The 21,250-nt window shown below is 46.2% G+C and overlaps 1 protein-coding gene across 1 annotated transcript in view; it reads left to right on the forward strand.

The window, feature by feature from the left end:
- The first annotated feature begins 666 nt into the window (after positions 1-666).
- The window catches only part of ZC3H18 (zinc finger CCCH-type containing 18), a 28,354-nt gene continuing 7,770 nt past the window's right edge, over positions 667-21,250 (forward strand). Inside the window, exons 1-11 of the mRNA XM_070953055.1 lie at positions 667-775; positions 1,736-2,352; positions 3,913-3,997; positions 4,684-4,838; positions 5,367-5,459; positions 5,943-6,100; positions 7,845-7,877; positions 8,790-8,916; positions 9,697-9,977; positions 19,356-19,556; positions 19,957-20,082. Of these exons, the coding sequence (XP_070809156.1) occupies positions 1,750-2,352; positions 3,913-3,997; positions 4,684-4,838; positions 5,367-5,459; positions 5,943-6,100; positions 7,845-7,877; positions 8,790-8,916; positions 9,697-9,977; positions 19,356-19,556; positions 19,957-20,082 (1,862 nt within the window). The 5' untranslated portion in view covers positions 667-775; positions 1,736-1,749. The remainder of the gene's footprint in view (positions 776-1,735; positions 2,353-3,912; positions 3,998-4,683; positions 4,839-5,366; positions 5,460-5,942; positions 6,101-7,844; positions 7,878-8,789; positions 8,917-9,696; positions 9,978-19,355; positions 19,557-19,956; positions 20,083-21,250) is intronic.

Consider the following 21,250-nt stretch of genomic DNA (forward strand, 5'->3'; position numbering starts at 1 on the left):
GTAGCTTAGCTCAGCATTGCTGGCTGGGGAATTCTGGGAGTTGAAGTCCAGAAGCCTTAAAGCTGCCGGGCTGGGGGACCCCTGGTCTCAACGATGCGGCTATGTCTGATTCCGCTCTCGCCGGGAAGGGGCGGGTTGCGGAGCATGGGCTTCGTTGTCCCACGGCCGGTCGGAGCAGCTGCAGCGGAGAAGGCGCCGAGGCTTCCCTGAGGCCCGAGGGAGGGGCTGCTGGGGGGGCTCGACTCCTGCCCGGGAAGGAAACCAGGCGCTCTGCACGTGCTCAGCCGACGTCTTGGATGCCACCCTCCGTCGCGCGCCGCCGCCTCTGCCGCACCAGTAAACCCATCGCCCCACCCCCCCACCCGCACACACCCAGCGGACTACAAAGCCCATCCCTCCCAGCCGACAAGGCGCCGAACCCGCCAGTCTCTCCGGCAACCGGGAAGCGAGCCCGGAGTGCGCAGGCGCCCGCTCGCTCTCCCTCCTTCCGTCTCCCGATTGGCTAAGACGGGCTCGTAAGGGGCGGGCCACGCCCGACTGTCACTTTTCCTGAAGCGGCTCGGCCCCGCCCACTCCTCGTTGGCCTCGCGCTGCCCGGGCGGCGCAGGCGCGCTGAGTAGGTGGGAGGCCGTCGCCGCCGCTGGCGGCGTCGCGCGTGCATGACGTCACGCCATGGCCGCCCTGCTCTGCCGCCAGTAGAGGCCTTGTCGCGCGCCCCGCCGCTTCCCGGAGCCGCTTCCCCGCTCCCTCCCCCGACCCCCTCCCGCTCGGCCAGGTGAGGAGCGGCGGGCCCCGCTTACGGGCCGGGGGTGCCGGGGCCGGCATCGAGCCTTCAGGGGAGGCGCCGGGGGCGTCGCTGCCTGTCGCTTGGCTGCTCCTCCGGGGAGGCCCTGCCTGAGGCCCGAGCCCCGGGCGAACGAGCGGGCTGCGGCCTCCACGCCCCGGCGCCCCCAGAGCCATCCCCTGGGTCTCGCTGGCCAGGACCTCGAGGGCACCCGCGGGCCGCAGGATGACCGCCTCCGCAGGCGCCGGACTACAACTCCCATCCCCTGCAGCCCGCCAGGCCGGATGGGCTCGGGGCTGGCTCCGATCCCCCGAAGGCGAGGGCCGGGGAGGGCCGGGTGCAGCCCAGGGGCCACCTTTGCCCGGGCGGGGGCTGCGGTCTCGGCCTGCGCCTCCCATCCTCCTTGGCCGGTGGGGCGGAGCTCCTCACGAGACTGGGGTGGGGGATCCGCCTTTTGACCCATCTGGAAAGCGGGTGGGCGATGCTGGAACTGTGGTCTCTTCCAAGGTCTGTGGGACTATATTCCATTGGATGGACTGTAGGGGATGATGGATTCTATGGTCCTCTGCTTGCGTTGACAGGGTGATGGGGTGCATTCTTAACTTGGCTGCAGGAGGGGAGCGTCTGTCTCCCTCTTGCTACTTTAATTTATAGATAGATGACTTCATTTGTGGTCAGAAATGGACAGTTTCTGTTAAAAAGTTAAAATCTTGTCAGGAAACAATTGTCAATGTTTTTGATTGACTTTGGCCTTTAGATACTACAAAACAGCTCTTCTTTGAGAATCTCATTCACGCTCTTTCACTTTCGTGGGCCAGCATTGAAATATGGGGTGGTGAAGTGCATTGCAAGCTAAAAAAGTTGACGTGACAGTTTAACAATCTGTAGTTAAGAAACTGCTATGAATCCACTTTTGTCCTTTTTTTAATCTGAGCCTTTTCTCTCTTCCAGACTAGTGGGTCCTGATGGATGTTTCTGAAACACTTGAGCAAAACCCCCACTCTCCCAGTGAGAAAGACGAAGAGGAGGATGACCACCAGCCCTCTGATGATGAAATCCTGAAAGGGAGTAGTTCAGAGCAGGATGGGGAGGAAGGACAGGGTGCCTTTTTGGGAAAAGGTGCAGATCGGGCAACTAGAACATTGAGCCATGGGGAGGAGGAAGGCCTTCCCTCAGAGGAAGAGGAGCGTTTAAGTGAAACCAAGTCTCCGGACTCTGATCATAATGATCAAAGCCAACCACTCAAGTCCTCCCTGCGTGTTGAGCAAGTGGAAGAGGGGGCAAATGACCTGGGTGATGAAGCCTCCTCGGTCATTCGGGAACTGGATGAGCATGAACTGGATTATGATGAGGAGGTTCCCGAGGAGCCTAGCACTGTTCCTGCAGACGATGAGGCTGACAAGGCTGTGGGGGAGGAGGAGGAGGAGGAGGAAGAAGAAAAGGGAGACGAGCCTCTGGGAGATGAAAAACAGCCTACCCCCAAAAGCAACAATGAGAAGGATGGGCAGGAGCCTCCCAAGGAGAAGAAGAAGGAAGAAGATGGAGAAATTGATGATGGCGAGATTGATGTAAGTTCAGGTCCCTTCTGCGTTCCCCCTCCTCCCCACCAAGAGTGTCCCTGGGAGAAAACGGGTTCCCATAGCCCTTTGCAATACAGAAAGGTCGATAAAGGGCTGTTTTCTCAAGTGGGATCTAGACGTGCACCAGCTTATTCCAAAAGCACAACATTGCTGGGTCACTCAAATCTAGCCATTTCCTTACGTCATAAATGTTTTAACTACTCAGAAGAATCAGCAACATAATAATGAAAGACTTGCATTGCTTCTGTGCAAGTAGTTGCTGATCAGTTTGGGTTATGAAAAGCGGGGGGGGGTTATTGACCTCATTTCTCAGAAAAGCCCTTGAGTTGCTATAAACCTCAAATGCTTCGGAACAAGCAGAGCCAAAGGTTGGGGGTGGAGTTAATTCTCTCAAACCAGGCACCCTCCAATGCATAGGTTTCAACTGCCAAACTTTCCACAGTATGACCATTGCAAGAATTGGGAAGCTGCTCTAATTCTTTGGCACGTAGCAACATTTGCGTTCAGAATCCTGGGAGCAGTTGCTGAATCTTGGCACCATTTTCTATCACTCTACTGGTCAAGCTCAGCCCCTGATGGCAGTAGAACGATCTGTCATTTCATAGACATCCAGCTTGGCAAGTGCCCTTGGTCTGGATTGGAAAGGGGTGGTCCTAAGAGCCCTGTAGATACCCAGATAACATCTGAGGTTGCAAAGCAGCAATTGTTTTCCTCCCAGGAGAAAAGAGGGAGACTTGTTGTGATGCATACTTGAAGTAGGAAGGGACAAGGAAGCCAAGTGCAGATTAGCTGACATGGCTGAGAAGCTCTGAACCACAGCTTTTCCTGCCAGATGATAGTTAATATCTATCTTATTCGGAAATCAAAAAGTTTCTTCTAACAATGTAATTCCCTCTGAAAGTGCTTAAGGAAAGCATGACTTTCGTTGACATCATTGGTTGTTGCAGGGGCTAAATTCTTAGATTGGCATAGATTCTGGAGAAATGGCATCAGCATTTTATTATCTGAGGCCTCCAATATCAATTTAGAAAGTTGTTGCAAAGAACATTCCATTTTCTTAGTGCTAGCTTTCAGTTCCATGCTTACTTATTCTACCCCATGTTGCAAGATCTGTTTCACCTTTTTGAAGATGAGTTAAGTCGTCTGCTGAGTCTTTTAAGGGTAGGTGGTGCTGATGTTATCACAGTTAAGCCTGCAGAATGAGAGCAAGAAAGACGTATTGCTCAGTGGTTGGACTGAGGAGAGTTCTGAAAGGAAGACCAAGTTGGCCTTGAAACCAAAATGCCAACTTTCTGCTTGACCATTTTCAAAAGCCTGAGCGTAGAGGGTTAGAAGAGAATGCTAGCAAGGAGCATCAGAAGAAGTTGGGGAGATCAAATGTGAGTGTCCTCTTATAACCATTCACATGTTGAGGAGCACGTGGGCTGTGGGAATCCATCTTCCTTCTCTGGTTTCTCATCTTCTTGGATTGCTCCAGTTCTCGAGGTTGAAGGCTTGCTGTCATTGCGGCTTCTGCCTTCTGAGTTCCTGTCTCTCTCTGTCTTTCAGGATGATGACCTGGAGGAGGGAGAAGTGAAAGATCCCAATGACAGAAAAATGAGGCCACGTCTTACCTGCCGTTTTTTTGTGAAAGGTACACATTAAAGCCAATTGTGTCCCTCCCGAGCAACAGCAAGGAACCTCCGTTTCTTGGACAGCCACCCCCCAGAATCTTGTGGCTTCTCCTCTGTTCCTTAGATGGTTTCTAGCTGTCAGAGGTCACCTTACACCAAAATGCTTACACCGAAATCTCTCAGTATTCAAATGCTTTAAAGAAGCTCAAACATGGAGCTTAAAGACAGTAACCCTCATCCAGTAACACTGTCTCAGCATATGGAAACGTAGTATAGCTATCAGCATTACACAACTATTTTGATCGACATGAATTTAGCACAATTGCCATTGTTGATTGTTTGGGTGGCAACCATTTTTTTTTAAAAAAAATCTTTGGTGTGGTTCTTTGGTTCTCATGCGATTTCTGCTGCAGTTTCAATTTTTGAATATATTTTTTTTTGTATGTAGTCTTTTTTTCGGTTGTTTTACTTCATAGTGCAAGCCGTGCAAGGAAAAGATTTGAAGTACAGAATACAATTTCTTTAAATAAACCAAACAATTCTCTAGAAGAATCTCCTTCACATAACTCAGTGGTTGAAGAACAGGACAAGGCAAGAGAAGGGTTGCATTGTGTAGACAGACTTTCTCAGACAGGTATCCTGCGGTTTATGTGAAGTGTGTTTTGTCTGAGCCTTTTTTTAAACCCTTCTGCTTATTTCTCCATAGGGAACTGTACTTGGGGCATAAACTGCCGATTTATTCATCCTGGTGTGAATGACAAAGGAAACTACTCTCTGATTACCAAGCCAGTTCCTTTCTCTTCTAATGGTGCCCCTCCTATTGGCCCTGGTCCTCACCCTCTGATGCCAGCCAACCCTTGGGTACAGTATTGTATCAGTGTTTATTGCCTGAATTTGAGGATGCTGTGACCCTATCTATGGTATGAGAATTTGGGGAAAACAAAAACCCCTGGATGGTTGCTAAATGTCTCTTCTACCGCCCCTTGTTTCAAATGGATAATGAGCACAAGACATACAGGAGGAGCAGGAGATGGCAGAGCCAGTCCACCTGGCCACGTAATAAGCGTGGTGTGCATTTGGGGATCTTGTGCTAGAACATTGTGGGTCTAATAATAGAAGAGCAGAGATACTGGAAGTCCTGTACAAGCAACCCTGATTGGAGCAGAGGGAAGCCGGATACTTCAGTGTTTATACAGTTTCTCTTCTGGACTAAGAATCCAGTCCACCTGAGCCATGCTGCACGTGTGGAAAACACTGTAGTTGCTTACAGGCAACCTAGGAGCAAAGTGAGACCAATCACCTAGCAGCTGATAGCTTTTCTGGAATAAAAAAAAGATGGCTTTGTGACAATGAACATCATTGGAATCTTCCTCCCCTCTTTCTTAACAGGGAGGGCCCGGTGTGGATGAAATCTTCCCTCCCCCACCTCCCGACCCTCCAACAGAAAGTGCCTGGGAACGGGGCCTCCGACACGCAAAGGAGGTAAGCTGGTTCTTCTTGCTCCTTGTGCAGAACAGGGGAGAGGAAGGGCTGAGAAGTCCCTTTATTGGTTGTCCTCGCTTACCAACCACTCATTCAGTGACTGAAGTTGCAACAGCGCTGAATGAATGGTACTCAAGATTCATCCTCAAAGTTGTTTAACTCAACTGTCGGGGAAACAAAAAGCGTGTTTATTTCCAGGTGCGTTGTGCAACTCTAACATAAAGAAATAAGATTCAGCCTTTGTGGTTCTAAAAAAGGGGCCAGGTGTTCAGAATCTTAATCTGAAAATTCCATATTATTCTAAAACACAATGCAGCTTTCCCAGCCAGTGACTTCCAGATGTGCAGGCATTTTGGATGTGCCACTTGGGAATTCTGGAGTTGCTGCCCCCATACCTCTGGAGGTGTCAGGCTGGGGAGGGATGCTGTGCCTATGTCGTCATCCCTTTGGGAAACTAATGCTCCTGCCCACTCCCCCCGCCAGGTGCTGAAAAAGGCTACCATGAGGAAAGAACAAGAACCCGATTTTGAAGAAAAACGGTTTACAGTAACGATTGGGGAAGATGAACGCGAATTCGACAAGGAAAATGAATTTTTACGAGACTGGAACTATCGCATCACTCGGGACGTGCGGGATTCAAGGTAAGGGGCCTGCTGCCTCTCTCTGTGCCTTCCTCTCCAGTCCCTCTGCCATCCACCAGAGGGTGCTGTTGGCTGATCAGTGAGCCGGCTCTTGCACTGTTGTCCCATCCTGTCTTGGCTGCTACTGTTTGCAGGGCCCAACCCAGTGTGCCTGCAGCCTGGTGTGGTTTTATCACCTGCATAGCCGTTTATTCATGGATTAAATTTATGCACCGCCCATCCTGCTATCTGAAGCGACCCTTTGGATCCTGACGGCAGCACTGCGCATGTAGAACGGAATAGCTGCATTTCATCAATGGTTGCGTTTTCTGCCTTGTTGAAAATCACCCCCAGGTCTGCCTGCTTCAGGTGCTTTATGTGGAACACATTGGGTACTGTTGCAGCAGCCCACTCCTGCTTCCCACGTGCAGGTTTTGCTCTGACTGCTCCTTGTGGTTCTTGGAGCATCTTTCAATACAGTGGCTGGGTTTAAGATGTGCCCTTCCATTCAAGAAGTCAGAGGCCCCTGGTCCATCATACCTAACCTTAAAAGAGTTAGGGCCACCTTGGAGAGAGCTTTGTGAAGGAGGTTTAAGTGTCTCTGGCAGTTTTGAGTGGATTCGTATGTCTGGATCATAGATCCTTTCATCTGGGGTCTCATCCCAGTCTTTCTGAGCCACTCCAGTTGACTTAAATCACCTTCACAAAGCCCTCTCTAGGATAATAAAGCCAAAGAAACTCTTTTAAGGCTAGGTATGATGGGGCCAGTGGCTTCTTCTTCACATCCTTAGTTGCACTACATGTAAATGCAGACATTGGCATCAGAAACATAACAGTAAATAAATTCTGCAAAGGTATATCTTTTCTTTTAATTTGTCATCATTAATTCAAGACCCAGACTAGTTGACTAAACAGATTTGCAAGTGCTCTGGCCATTGATCCTAGTAAGGTCCCTAATAATGGGCCCATATTTGTTTTTTCCACTTCAGGACATTATTCTGAATTGGCTGTTCTTCTAAAACATGCCTTTAAAATTCTTGAAATATTATTGATAATCTCTTCAAATGATCCACATAGGAAACTTTCTAGGGTGGGTAATGTTTCATTGCTATATTTTTCTGGAGGGAACTTTTTCTAAAACTGAGGTGCAGTCTCTTTCAGGGGCTTCATTTTATGCTCATTTGTTGGATTCTCAAAAGTTAGATTATAAAATTCTATGTATATATTGATTTTCACTGCTTTGGACTAAAGGCTACTTCAAAGATTAAAATAACATTAAAGAGCCAAGGTGGCGCAGTGGTTAGGGTGCAGTACTGCAGCTACTTCAGCTGACTGCTAGTTCAGCAGATCAGCGGATCAAATCTCACTGGCTCAAGGTTGACTCAGCCTTCCATCCTTCCGAGGTGGGTAAAATGAGGACCCAGATTGTTGGGGGCAATATGCTATTTAGTATACTGTCTTTGATGTAAGCCGCCCAGAGTCCTCGGAGAGTCCTTGGAGAGTGGGCGGCATAGAAATATGACTAATAAATAAATAAATAAATAAATAAATAAATAAATAAATAAACATAGTTTTTTAAAGGTGTCAAAAATGCTAAGTACATCTCAAGTGGTTTGGTCAGTTGGAAATTTTTCCCAGTTTGCATCATTTCACTTCCCTAAGAATCTATTTTTGAAACAATTTCAGTTTGCTTTGAGACACATGTGATTATGGCTAATTGATTCATAAATCTGTTTTTTTCCACCGGTTTCCTGAAAACTACTAGTGACACGGATGTCAAAGAGAACATTAATTACGGGTAAGCAATCCCTTGTTGCTCTTTCATTCATAATCAGGCCAATGTTACTTTCATTTTGATTCTTCATAATTCTTATCTCAGTGTCAGTGGTTGCAGAGTTCTTTGTTTCCATCTGGCCCTTTTGTGCTGGCATGCCTGTTTGTTTGGAGGTTGCCATGTGTTGGCAACCTCTTGGCAACATTTACAGCAATGGCAAGACTTCTAAATAATTACGTACATGAGTACAAAAAATAGATGGCATTTCCTGAAGACATCTCAGAAGGAAGGAGAGCAAGCAGAACAGAAATCCTACACTTTCCAAAGCCTATTCCAAAATCCATTTGTCAGGGGCCATTTGTTGTTATTTCCATGTGGCTCAGTCACTGATTACAATGAGCATTTTTCATAGAAAGTTATCACTGTGCTGACTTCAGGAATAATCCAGAAAGGCTTGTTTTCAAGTATTTGCTTGGGCTAATTGTTAATATGCTAATTAAGTAACTAATGATGTGATGAGCACTCTGCTCTTAATTCTTCATTTTTTCCCAGAGAAGGGGAGTCATAAATAATAGAGGCCTCTCACTAAACCCTTCTTAGCATAAGCATCAGCCAAGTATGGTCTACTGACCCATTGAAGCCCTTTCCTTAATGAGGGCCTTCTCTTCCTTAGAGCATCTTCCATTTCTTTTTCAAAGATGAATCCCAAAAGACTGTGGGAGGCGGCCGTTGAAAAGCTAATACAATTTGCCTGAATCTGGAATTTGGGAAGGGGTGGTGGTGGCTCTTTTTGCTCGTATGATTCTTGCAAAAGGGAGTTCCCAGGGAAACATGTTTCTTGCTTTCAAGTGGTGATGGCTGAATATGACCCTGCAGCCAATAACTGATGAGAACAATATGGGATTACTCGCTCCTGTTCCTTCTATTGCTCTGCAGGGTCGATCCATATTCCGATCCCTACTACGATTATGAAATAGAACGCTTCTGGCGGGGAGGGCAGTATGAGAACTTCAGGGTACAGTACACCGACCCAGACCCCTACCGCAATTACAGACTGAGCAAGGTAAGTGCCTGCCCCGGGCTGGGCTTCCTCTTTGACTTCAGACAGGTGCTTGTTCTGAAGAGGCTCAAGCTTAACAACCCATTTGGCTGTAGCAATACCGGCAGTCCTCGGCTTATGACTACAATTGAACCCAAAATTCCTATGTTGCTAAGTGAGATAGTTATTAAGTGACTTTCGGCCCCTTTTTATGACTTTTTTTGTTAAGTGACATTTGTTAAGTGACTCACTGCAGTTGTTAAGTTAGCAACACGGTTGTTAAATAAAATGTGCTTATCAGAAGGTCACAAAAGGGGATCGTATGACCCGGAGACACTGCAACCGTCATAAATATGACTCAGTTGCCAGGCATCTGGATTTTGATCAGGTGACCCTGGGGATGCTGCAATGGCCTTAAGTGTGAAAAAAGATCATAAATCACTTTTTTCAGTGCCGTTGTAACTTTGAACAGTCACTAAATGAATTGTTGTAAGTCGAGGACTACCTGCAGTCTCTCCATCCATTAGCCAGCATTTTTTGCTTGTGTGTCTCAAATTGCTCCAGGAATTTTGAGAAACAAGAAGTGTGGCTTTTATACACATAAAGATTGGAACAAAGCTTGGGGAGGAACAACCTGTAATTTTATTAGTTGAATGGTGGGCCTCTGAGAGTAAATATCCAGAGAATGAAGTCATTAAGTGTTGTAGAACCAACTAAAGACTTTCCTTGGTGTGATATGATTCAAGACTTGCTGTGGGTCAAAGGTAACCTGTAACCTGGTTTATTCTTTCTTTCCTTCCCCAGGAAAGGGAGCGAGAGAGGGATCGGGAGAACCGGCAGCGGGAACGGGAGCGAGAGAGGGAGCGGGAACGGGAGCGAGAAAGGCGGCAAAGAGAGCGGGAGCGTGAAAGGGAGCGGGAGCGGGACAAGGAGCGCCAGAGGCGGAAAGAAGAGTGGGAGAGGGAGCGGGAGCGCATCAAGCGAGATGACAAGGAACGCCCACACCGGGACAGAGATCGGGAACGGGAGAAAGAGCGTGAGAAAGAGAAAGAGAAGCCAAAGCCTCGATCGCCACAGCCAGCCAGGTATGGATTGCGTTTGATGGTCTCGTGCAGGGGTCTCCAAACTCAGCAACTTTAAGACTCATGGACTTCAACTCCCAGAATTTCCCAGTAGCTGGGGGATTCTGGGAGTTGAAGTCTACGAGTCTTAAAGTTGCAACTTTGGAGACCTGGTCTAGTGGCATGCTTCTCAGTTCCTGGTGGCTCTCAGCTCAGAAGAATATCTCCTTAGAGCATAGCCAGGCATGTGTTTGGCAGAGTTAGGATCGGGGTTATCCCCAAAGGCTGGAGAAGCACAGGCCCCTGCTTGGAGAATTTAGAAAATCTCTTTTGGGAAGGTTGTCTGATTCCGTCGCAAATTACAGAAGGATTCTGGGGGTTCGCCTGTGTCTTTGTCCTTCTTCCCAAAAAACTCCTTCCCTTCTTTTAAGCAGTTTGAATAATTGGTGCAGAATGTGGGCTCTTCTTGGTATCGGTGGGGTTAGAAGGTTGTTGTGGGTTTTTTTGAGAACAGATTGGAATGATGCATCCCGCAGAGTTGTCCTAAATACAGGCTTTTATTTCTGTTCATATGAAGAACGGTTGCTGGAATTGGGTATGTCTAACTTAATGAAAAGAAGGACTAGTGGTGACATCATAGCAATATCTCAGGGGCTGCCACAAAGAAGAGGGGGCCAACCTATTCTCCAAAGCCCCTGAAGGCAGGACAAGAAGGAATGGATGGAAAGTAACCAAGGAGAGAAGCAACTTAGAAATATGGAGCGATTTGCCTTTAGAAGTTGTGGGTGCTCCAGCATTGGAAGTTTTTAAGAAGAGATTGGCAGAGGGTCTGTGTGTCTCTCTCTCTATGTCTCTCTCTCTCTCTCACCGCACACTGTGTCTGTCCTTAAGAGAATGGCCGCCTGCCCTGCGCGTGCTTTTCCTGCACTTTGGCGCTCACTTGAGGAGGGTCTTCCCACACGTGTGCATGCTCCCGGCTAAGCCACAGCCCACCAGGGGGTCACAAGAGGAGGAGGGGGAGGAGGGTCGCCCAAAGGGAAGCCTCCGCCACGGCTGGCAATCGTTCCTCAGCCAGCCCAGATTTCCAAAAATATCTAAAAAAATAAAAAGGGTGAGGGGCGGGGCCAACCAGTGATGGGACAGGGAGCCACAGCAGAGGGCCCAAAGAGCCGCATGCGGCTCCGGAGCCGTGGGTTGCCGACACCCAGGATAGGGTTTTCTGCTTGAGCAGGGGGTCAGATTAGACCTCCAAGGTCCCTTCCAACTCTGCTATTCTGTTATTCTGTGCGGTGTGTTTTTCTCCATGCCAGTTGCCTCTCCAGCTTTGCGTTCTTGGCTCTTGGCAGAGCAGTGAGCCCGGCCCGAGGACTGCCAGACCCCTCCCCTGTCATTTCTGGCATTCTTGGCCTTGAGCTGTGCCAACAGCCTCGATGGCTTGGCTTGGGATGAGTCTAAGCGTGCCAGGAAAGTGCATTGTGTCCCAACCTCTGCTTCACTCTGAAGTATGAATGTGTGTGAATAATCTGGTGAAGTCCTGTTGATGTAAGACTGAAATGTACACCGATTGCTAAAAGCCAATTTTTCCAGGCTGCTGAGCCTTTCCCCCTTGGAGAGGAAACCACGTTGTGCTCCCTCTGAGATTTACCCCATTGTTAGTTTTCCAAAAAGACCCCAGGTGGGCCTCCGTAATTTGGTCTGATTTCCCGGTGGGGGAGGGGACGTTGGAGAGGATTTGATAAAAACTTGGTTTTCGGGGTTCCTGAGGTTGCTCGGTGTTTTTAATGCTTTTTAAATCATTGTTACACAATAGTACTAATTGTTTTCTGTATATGCTGTTTTATTGGGTTGTTGTACACTGCCCAGAGTCACTTTCCATGAGATGGGAAGCCGTATAAATTGAATTAATTAAAGTAAGTTAAAAATAAATACAGCCTTAATCTTCCAGAAATTGGCTCCAATGTTACATGCCTTTAATTCTGGAGAATCATGCTTAAATCCTCTACCAATTTTCTTGGTAGTAAGTTCATCCCAGACAAATGGTGGTCCAATCTCTTCTTTAAAACTTCAAAATAGAATATAGTTGAGTAAAGATTCATATAAAGAGTCATTCAATAAACCTCCTGCATTTACGATTTTTCTCCTCCAAAACAAGAGGAAAGTGGCTCTTTCCTATTGCAATTCCAGCAGATCTCATCCGTTTATCTGCAAATCTACCTACCATACTAGGTTGATATTTGAACAAGTGGGAAGTAGATTTTATTTTTGTCTTTCAGGAATGCTTATTTTTATTATGCCGTGTTTAATTAGTTGCAATCCTTTTACTCAATATAGGTTGCTTTATTACCCATAGTCAAGGTCACATGTTTCTGTGTTTTCCATAAACTGGTGTTTAATTATAGTTCTTAATATAATGTTCTAAGAAGAAAGCAATCTAGAGAATTGTTCCATGTGTATTCTTTCTATTTAACTAGCCGGCTTCTTCCTTGGAGTAGAAGTGACTTCACTTTAATTGAGTTTATTTATAGACTGCTGTGCTTTCCCTAATCATTAAACCTTGGCTCAGCTCTTGGCAACTTTGTCCTCTTGCGTAGTTTTGGATTGATGCTACCCAAAGAGTCATGTGACTTGATGGAGATTCCAGAATGCCTCTTATGTAAGACTGACTCCATTTCTGTCATCTGCCATGAGACAGATTTCCTCAAGTCTAAAAACCTAACAAGAAGAAGAAGAAACTTTAGCAAGGACTTGGTGTTTTTGTTTTTGTTTTTTTGAAAAAATGGGATTTCAAAGCAAGGTGTTGTTAAATATCTTAGATTTGTTGGGAAGAACAAAACGGAGGAAGCCATGTTTTGGTTGAGAGGTGGCTGCCCTGAGTGTCCATTTAATAACAATTCAATAATTGAGAACTTGCTCTGCAGATGAGAGATTCCTGGCCTTAATTTCCACCCGAAGGAGCTCCAGGTGATAAAGCTGGAAAAGACTGCAGGTTTAGCTTTTGTAGGGATGTTCCTTGCCAAGGTACAGATAGTCCTTGACTTATGACCACAATGGATCCGCAAGTATTGGTTGCCGGGGACCCTGCACCTGTCCTAAGTACATGCCAGTTGCCAAGCCTCTGAGTTTTGTTCAGGTGACCACGGGAACGCTGCAATGGTCGTAAGTGTGAAAAAGGATCATGGGTCACTTTTTTCAATGCCGTTGTAACTTCAGTCACTAAACAAACCGTTGTAAGTCGACTACCTGTAAATGGTTTTGGGCTCAGGGCGGAAGTGGCAAATTTGCAACTTGGTTTCCTTCAGGAGCTCTTCACATTCCTTGTTTATTGCTAATTTCTGTGATTCCTTAGCAGTTGCATCCTCAGTTGCTCCGGGGCAGGGAAGTGGGGCCCTTTTATGACTTGTGGACTTCAGCTCCCAGAATTCCTGAGGCAGGCATGCTCCACCATGCTGGCACAGGCATTATGGAAGTTGAAGACCATAAGTCATAAAAGGGCCCTGGCTCCCCACCTCTGCTCCAGGGAGTGGAAGGAACAGATTCCCTCTCCACCCTACCTACCAAGGGTGTAAATTAGGCTGAGAGTTCACAGGTGGTTCAGCCCCGCCCTAAAGGAACTTCCTGTCTGAGTGGAGATTGGACTCTCCCATTGCTCCATCCTCCGAGCCTCCTCTAAATCCGTTGGCACGGGGGCGGGCGGGCGAGGGCTGGAGCTGGCACAGGTTTTCCATTGTGCGGAGCTGGCAAAGCCTTGCCTCAAATCCCTTTTCGACCACCCAACTCCTCGCGTTTCACCTTATCAATGGTGGCCTCGGACTCTCCCGCTCCTGGTAGGGTGGTTGGGTGAAGCTCATGCCCAATGATCCCCTGCAAACCACCCTAAGTGAGTTGGCAGAAAGTGATGATACATCCGAGGGTTTTCCTTGCTGCTCCGTCACTTGTATCTGGTTGTGAAAACTGAAGCTGAGGCAAGAATCCGGGCCAGGAAATTCAGATGATGCGGTCTGGCAGTTGTAGCAGGTGAAGGGGTGTGTTTGAGCTCACCGTGATTTCATCTAAATGGGCTGAAAAGAATTCTTCCTTTCCTTTCTCTCTGGCCTCCAAAGGGGAAGGAGGGGAAACGGAAAGGGCAAGAACAGCAGAGGCACCAATGGGAAGGCTGCCAGTCTTTGGCAAATTGATTTACTGCCAAAGGAAGCAATTTAGGCTAAAATTAGGGTTTTTTAAAAAGAAAAAAAATCACGAAATTCGGTCTATTTAATCACAGGTTGTTCTTTCCTGGTCAGATTTTTTTTTGAAGATAATCTCTGCTAATTGAAGGATTTTGCCAAAGTCCATCCAAAGACCTTTGAGAAAGAAAAACCCTGCCCAGTGGCCAATTTTTTTCTCCTAATTATACCTGTTAGGTTTTGTTTCACTCATCCTCTACGAAGGAGTCTCTTCAAAAGGGCAGCTGACTCACATCATTTGGTTTTGTAGAGACGTTTGTCAATTTTGGACTTTCTAGAAACGAGGTTAACCGCCTTCTTCAACCAAATCAGATTGCAGGTGGTCCTCGGCCTACAACTACTGTACAATTGAGCCCAAAATTCCTGTTGCTAAGCGAGACACTTGTTAAGGGACTCTTGTTGCCCGATTTAATAACCTTTCTTGCCAAAGTTGTTAAAGTAAATCCCTTCAGTTGTTAAGTTAGTCACACATTGTTAAGTGAATCTGGCTTCCCCGTCACTTATCGGAAGGTCGCAAAAGGGGATCACGTGACCCCCACCCCCACCCCCCCCAGGACACTGCAACCGTCATAAATACGAGTCAGTTGCCAAGCGTCCGGATTTTGATCGCGTGACTGTGGAGATACTGCAAGGGTCGTAGGTGTGAAAAACGGTCCTGTCCCTTTTTTCAGTGCTGTTGTAACCTCAAACGGATACTAAGCGAACTATTCTAAGTCGAGGTGTACCTGTATTCCAATCAAATGGCATGGCCAGACATTCAGAGGCCACCGTCACTCAGCTTTCAATACTCTGTTTGAATGTTCGGTCCCTGGTGCAAGTTTGCCAGTGGCCTTGTCACCTGCCTCCAGATTGAGCAAAGGAAGGCTACAGACGTTTTTTGCTTCTTTTCATGTAGACAAAATTTAGCATCTGTGGCCTTAAACGGCGAGCTTTTTTTAGTATCTCTGCAAAAAAAGCAGCTCTAAAGCTTTTGCGTAACTTTGATTTCTCCCTGGCTCTTAGTCAGAAGGTGGCATCTGAAAGCTGATTTATTTGTCCTGTTCTGGGTGATTGGAGAGTTCATAGATGCCGGTTGATGATAATACTGAATATAGTATGACTGGTCTGTAAGAAATTCCACGTGGATTTAAATTCCATGTAGATCCATTAGAGATTTTAAAAACACGGCTTCCTTCTCCTCCACCCACCCAGTCCCTCTCCCTGCTCCTCTTCTCTTGAATTGACAATGCCACCCTCTCTCTCATCCAAGGAGCTTTTTAATTTATGGCGAAGGCTCGTTCCTCCAGCGGAAGAAACCTGAGTCTTCCTCGTGTTTCTGCACTCACTGAAGGCTTCGCCTGGTCCCAGGCTGAGCTTAGTAAATGGGAAAGTGTTAGGCTCCCTGCCGGAAGGGAGTGTCCCGCTCAGGTCATGCAACTGGAATGACACAGTTGTGTTTTGCATACAGAAAGAGTCACGACCTTGCAAGAAGGTTTAGCAAGAACGGGTGCCTGCAATTCTTGGATTCCTCGGTTGTCATGAGGTCCCTCTTGATTAGTAATCTGCTGGTCGATGTTGGTCCTATTTTCTTTCCTGGATCGTGCCAAGAAATCTTCCTCATTCACAGGAAATATCACACTGTCATGAACAAGAGCCTCTTTCCTGGTCCACAAAGACTTGTGTAGGGTCCTGTCTTAGATGCCTGAAATCCATCCTTGGAGCCATCCTTGTTCTCATGAGACGTTTTGGCCAAGCATATGGAAATGTAACCATCTGCCTGGTGATGCACAATTCTTATCTTTTTTCACTTTTCTTTGTGGCATCAGGGCTATCTTGGGGGAGGCAGAGCAACAGGCTCTTCAGCTCAAAATTCCCAGCCTCAATTCAAGCAGCCAAGCTCAGCAAGAAGGCAAAAATTTGATAGCTTGGACACAAATGATTTGAAGACAGAGGCTAGCAGAGCGGTGTTCGCTCGTGCCCTTAAGTACAGAGGTGGGGCTTTAGTAGCCTTGTTGACTCCTGTGAGCCTTCCCTAGCTGACTTCAAGGGACACAGAGAGAAAGCCCCATGATGCACTTGAAAGTCAATGATTACAGTTATAAAACCACTTAAAATCAACATTTGTTCCACAGAGTTATCTAAAGCAATGTATGATGATTCAGGGATAGTAAAAGTATAAGGAAAGTTTTTTTGAAACATGCATTGGTCTATTTTAAAAATGAATTGATCCTATTTGAATGAAAAGTGTTTTTAAAAGAAAAACACGCACACCCTCAAGTCATTTGAAATATAGCATAGGGAGCTGCAGTTATTCCTAAGAATAATCAGTATTTTAGAAAGAATAGAATAATAGAATAGAATAGAATAGAATAGAATAGAATAGAATAGAATAGAATAGAATAGAATAGAATAGAATAGAATAGAATAGAATAGAATAACAGAGTTGGAAGGGACCTTGGAGGTCTTCTAGTCCAACCCCCTGCTTAGGCAGGAAACCCTACACCACTTCAGACAGATGGTTATCCAACATCTTTTTAAAAGCTTCCAGTGTTGGAGGATTCACAACTTCTGGAGGCAAATTGTTCCACTTATTAATTGTTCTAACTGTCAGAAAATTTCTCCTTAGTTCTAAATTGCTTCTCTCCTTGATTAGTTTCCACCCATTGCTTCTTGTTCTACCCTCAGGTGCTTTGAAGAATAGTTTGACTCCATTTGTTGGAAACATCATCAATATTTTTTTGAGCTTCAGCCTTTATTAATAATAATAGTCTTTGTTAATATCAGTTATGTTTCATAAAGATAATGCTTAAAAAGTAATCATTCTCTGTGTTTATTAAAGCAACATAAAGCCACTGGAGTATAAATTAAATTTCCTTCTGTTGGTTAAATGTTAGACTGGCTGGCTGACTGTCTATCATCTTATCTATCTGTCTACCTACCTACCCACCTACCTACTTACCTATCTATCTCTACTGTATTTCTATATCTGTTTCTGTACCTATCACCCACCTGCCTATTATTTAATTGAGAAAGCTAAATAGATGGCAAGAGACAACGAAAAACAATAGATAAAAGTTTTTTCTGCAGTATGTGATTCCTTCATATGTGAGTGATTCAAGAATCTCTTCACTAACATCACAAATAAGTTGATTTGTGCCATGTGCAAAATATCTCAAGTTGCATCCAAATATATCAGACCTATTTCTTTTTTGATACCAGTGGCCATCCAACTTGCTGGGGTGAGGAAGAGTTGAAAGCTAGTTCCCAACTACTGTATATTTTTTTTGTGTTTTTTTAAAACTTTGTTTAATTTCTCCAACTAAGAGTGTTAGATTATTGCTTATTTGTGGATTTTCCCTTCCTTGGGCTAGTACACCTTTCTGCATCTTTAAACATCTGTTTTAAAGGTTGTCCGTGATATTTCCAAAGGGCACATTTTTAAAGTGTGTGTGCAGATTTAATTCAGACTTTTAAATTAGGTGTATGTTGAGCAACCATTTCCAGACCTTCATTTCCTGTCATCAATCCTGGGAAATTTGCAGTGATGTCACTGTGTTACCTTGCTTAGGTTTTTTTTTTCTTTAACTTCCTTTCTAAGAGTGCTCTCTGACTTTGCAAGGTGCACGTTCTCTCAATATTCCTGCACTGAAATGCCGTCATTCGGCTTCCGTGCCTGATAAGATTAGGCCACGAGTGAAAGGGCTTGCTTATGTCATACGAAGAGGAAGAGGAAGGATTGGGGGGGGAGGGGGGAAGTAACTTTCTCTGAGTGCAATAGCGCTTTCCAGTCTGAATAATGCAGTCATTTGCATTGAAACCCTTGGATGGGATTTTCTCCCCCTGAATCTATTGCCCTGGCGTGGCTCCAGCTCTCCCTTCTGGGTTTCCTGCTGAACAGAAAGAGCCCGTTGCAGCAAAACAAATAGAAACATGGCAGATTTCCATGGCAGGTGGTTATTGAAAAGCACGGTCTTCGTTCTTTCAGCAGGAATGTTCTTGCTGAAAAAAGCACGGCTAGGTCCGGAGATTGAAGAATGTGTCCATTCACATATTTTTCTTACCTGGAACAGCCAGCTATTTGAGATTATAGGTGAATCTGAAGAAGGCCCAAGGGTAGAGATGCATTCATTTCTGCTAAAAATGTAAAGAATCCCGAGTTAGAATCTGAAGAATCCTTGTAAGAGAATGTTGGTGCAACAAACCAGGGCCGATTCTGAGTTAAGCAAGCGTTGGGTATTGGGGAAAAGACACCATTAGGAAAGGAAAGGTTAATTTGTGAGGTCATGAAGATAAGGCATCATGGCCGAGAAGTAAAGAAACCCCTGTAAGAGCTCCTTGAACCTTCCTGCTATCCTTGCAGCTTTCCAAATTTTTATAAAAATTACTTGAACGGAGACCCCCAAAGGATGAGTGGGGACTTGCAGAATGCCGTCCAGACTTAGATGGCGGTGGAAGCGCTGGGGCAGAAAAATTACAAAACCAACAGGTGTTCCCGAAAGATTCCTTGCTTCGATAAAGGCTGTTCTGTAAACATTCCCATTTTGGACACTGAGAAACGGACAGAGGTTGGGACAGAAGGCGGGGACCAAACCTCTTGGTCTCTTTGCCTGACCCCTCTGGCCTCTTTCTCCTCCTTGGGGATTTGTGTCTACAGTTGGCAAAGTCAAGGAATAACCTGACCAGAAGTGAAATAGATGTTGGGTTTCCCCTGAGTTCTCCATTTACAGAAGTTCTTTCTTGTTGGCAAAACTCCCTTCTCATGTGGCTTTCCAGCAGTTTGTAGCTGATGGCACCTAACTTTAAGCTTCTAGCTTCCGTGGAGTTTCCTCTGGTCTCCGCTTACTCTTTATCATGCCCACTAAAGTGATTTCTATCTCAAGAGTTTTTCATTATTCTGCTTTCAAGGAATTCTTGCTTTTTAGTTGTTTTTATATTTGCTATGTTTAAGGCTCATGGCTGCTGTTTTTATATACTGTGCATAATACTTTTTTTTTTTTTTTGCTGATAAGCCACTTGAAATTATATTTGGAAAACTGTGTGTAAAAAAACCCAATAGCCCAGGCCATTGGTAACACTTAACAAACCTTAACCCTTTTTAAAAAAAAAAAAATTCTGGACCTCAATAAGAGGTTAGTTAGGCCGCTGGGAGGCCCAGCTGAAGGTGTCTCCCCTCTAATTATCTTTTCAATCTGTCCTTTAGCCGTCAGCCTGAGCCATCAAAGAAGGAGAAGGAGGCAACTACAACCACTCCTTCTCATTCCAAGAGAGCAGATGAATGGAAGGACCCTTGGCGCCGATCAAAATCGCCCAAAAAAAAGCACGGCATGTCCGCTTCACCCAGCCACGCGAGGAGGCGCCGGAAAACCTCAGCCTCATCAGCTTCCGGCTCAGGTTCTTCAAGGTATAAACCTGGAAGAACCCCGGCTATTTCCTCTGGGTCACATCTTGCAGTCCCTGGGATTTAACAGAAAAAGTTCTGGAAGAAAATCATCTTAGCTAAAGATCGGACCAAAAGATCTCGGGAACCAGCAGTAGGGAAAGCTGTTTATTGTGTAAACCGGGATACAACCAAGAGCTTTGGGATGGGCTGCTATCCCATTCTACGCAGGGAAATAACCAATGTCCCTTCAAAAGACAGCTTTTAAGGATGCACCGCAGTAGAGCAGGGCACAGGTTCCTACAGTCTCTGGAGGCCAGAGAAGGTGAGACGGGCCTTGCCTCTTCTTGCAACAAGGACAGGAAGCCAGAACCTCTGTGGGAGATCTTCCGGTTGCTAAATTCCCTCCTCCTTTCCCTTTCAGGTCATCCTCCCGCTCCTCCTCCTATTCTGGATCAGGTTCTTCGCGGTCACGTTCCAGATCGTCCTCCTATAGCTCCTATACTAGTCACTCTTCCAGGCACAGCTCCTTCTCAGGCAGCCGGTCCAGGTATGGCTTCTCCCCCCTCAGCAGTCGCCAGGGCAAAGCAGGAGTACTGGGGTTGGTCCTCCCGTTCTCAGGCCCTTACGACGAAGAGTAGTAAGTGTCAAAGTGTCCTCCCCGCCTGAGCCCCACCTAACGGTCATCAGCACATCCTTGTAGCTATGAAATCCTGAACAGAGAATTCATAGTTAGAGCATAGTAAAGAAAGGAAGTATGTTAATTTTGTTACTTTATTTATATTTCTTAGTCATCCGTCTCCCTCAGATTGTCTAGATGTGACCAGGAATGTGAACAAGGATATCTGAAGGGGCCAAATGTTGAACCCCATTGTAGTTTCCGTAGGGTGTCTAGATTTCTCGTCCAAGCCTTGAGCTCCTGGCCGCTTCTCGTAGGCCAGAACACGTTCACAGGGAAGATTCCCGCCTCTCCAAAGAAGCCGATTCCAGGGCTTTATAGCATAGAAATTGAGGAAATTTCCAAGCGGGCACAGTGCCTGCCAAGTTTGCGTGTTGGCATTTGCAGCTGCAACTGTAGGTGATAAAAGGTTATGAAATCCTCGGGTTGAACCTGACACCCATTTCTTATCACAACAAAGTGACAAAACAGGAGAGTTGAGTAAACAAACAATGACAGTCCTGTGATCTGCGTAAAATAGCAGGTTGACTTATTGAATTGCAGAGATTGTTTATGGAGTCTCATGACTGGCATCAAATCCGGTGATGCTTTCAGCTGTCACTTACCCCCCCACCCACCCCCAATCTCAGTCCATTCCTCCTTCATTTCTATGGAATTTTTCTCCAGCAGCTCAAAGGTTTGAGTTGTCTCCCTTTGGCCCAAGCTTAGATTTCCTTCCTCCCGCCAAGAATAAGGGGAATGGCCGGGTCTAAACCGGTGAGGGGGGGGGTCTCTTTGCACCATCAGAGCAAGTTTGAAGGGCATTTAGCCACCTGGACCCCACAGAGAAGAGAACCCCTCCACCCCTATATTATGGGTCCCAAACAGGGCAGAGCACAGCTATACTTAAGCTAACAGTGGCACCTTCACTTTTCCTATTCTAAATGGTGTCTTGGGTAGGAATGCTGGGTGGAAATCCGTTTGGCTTCATTTTTCCAGGCTCCCCGTCCTTTTCCTTCTCTCTATCCCCCTTACTGGCAAAGGGCGGCATTTGCAGTGG

The sequence above is a fragment of the Pituophis catenifer genome, unplaced genomic scaffold, assembly GCF_029215685.1.
Source record: "Pituophis catenifer annectens isolate HBS135680 unplaced genomic scaffold, rPitCat1.0.hap2 SCAF_13, whole genome shotgun sequence".
In the NCBI taxonomy this organism is placed as follows: Eukaryota; Metazoa; Chordata; class Lepidosauria; order Squamata; family Colubridae; genus Pituophis; species Pituophis catenifer.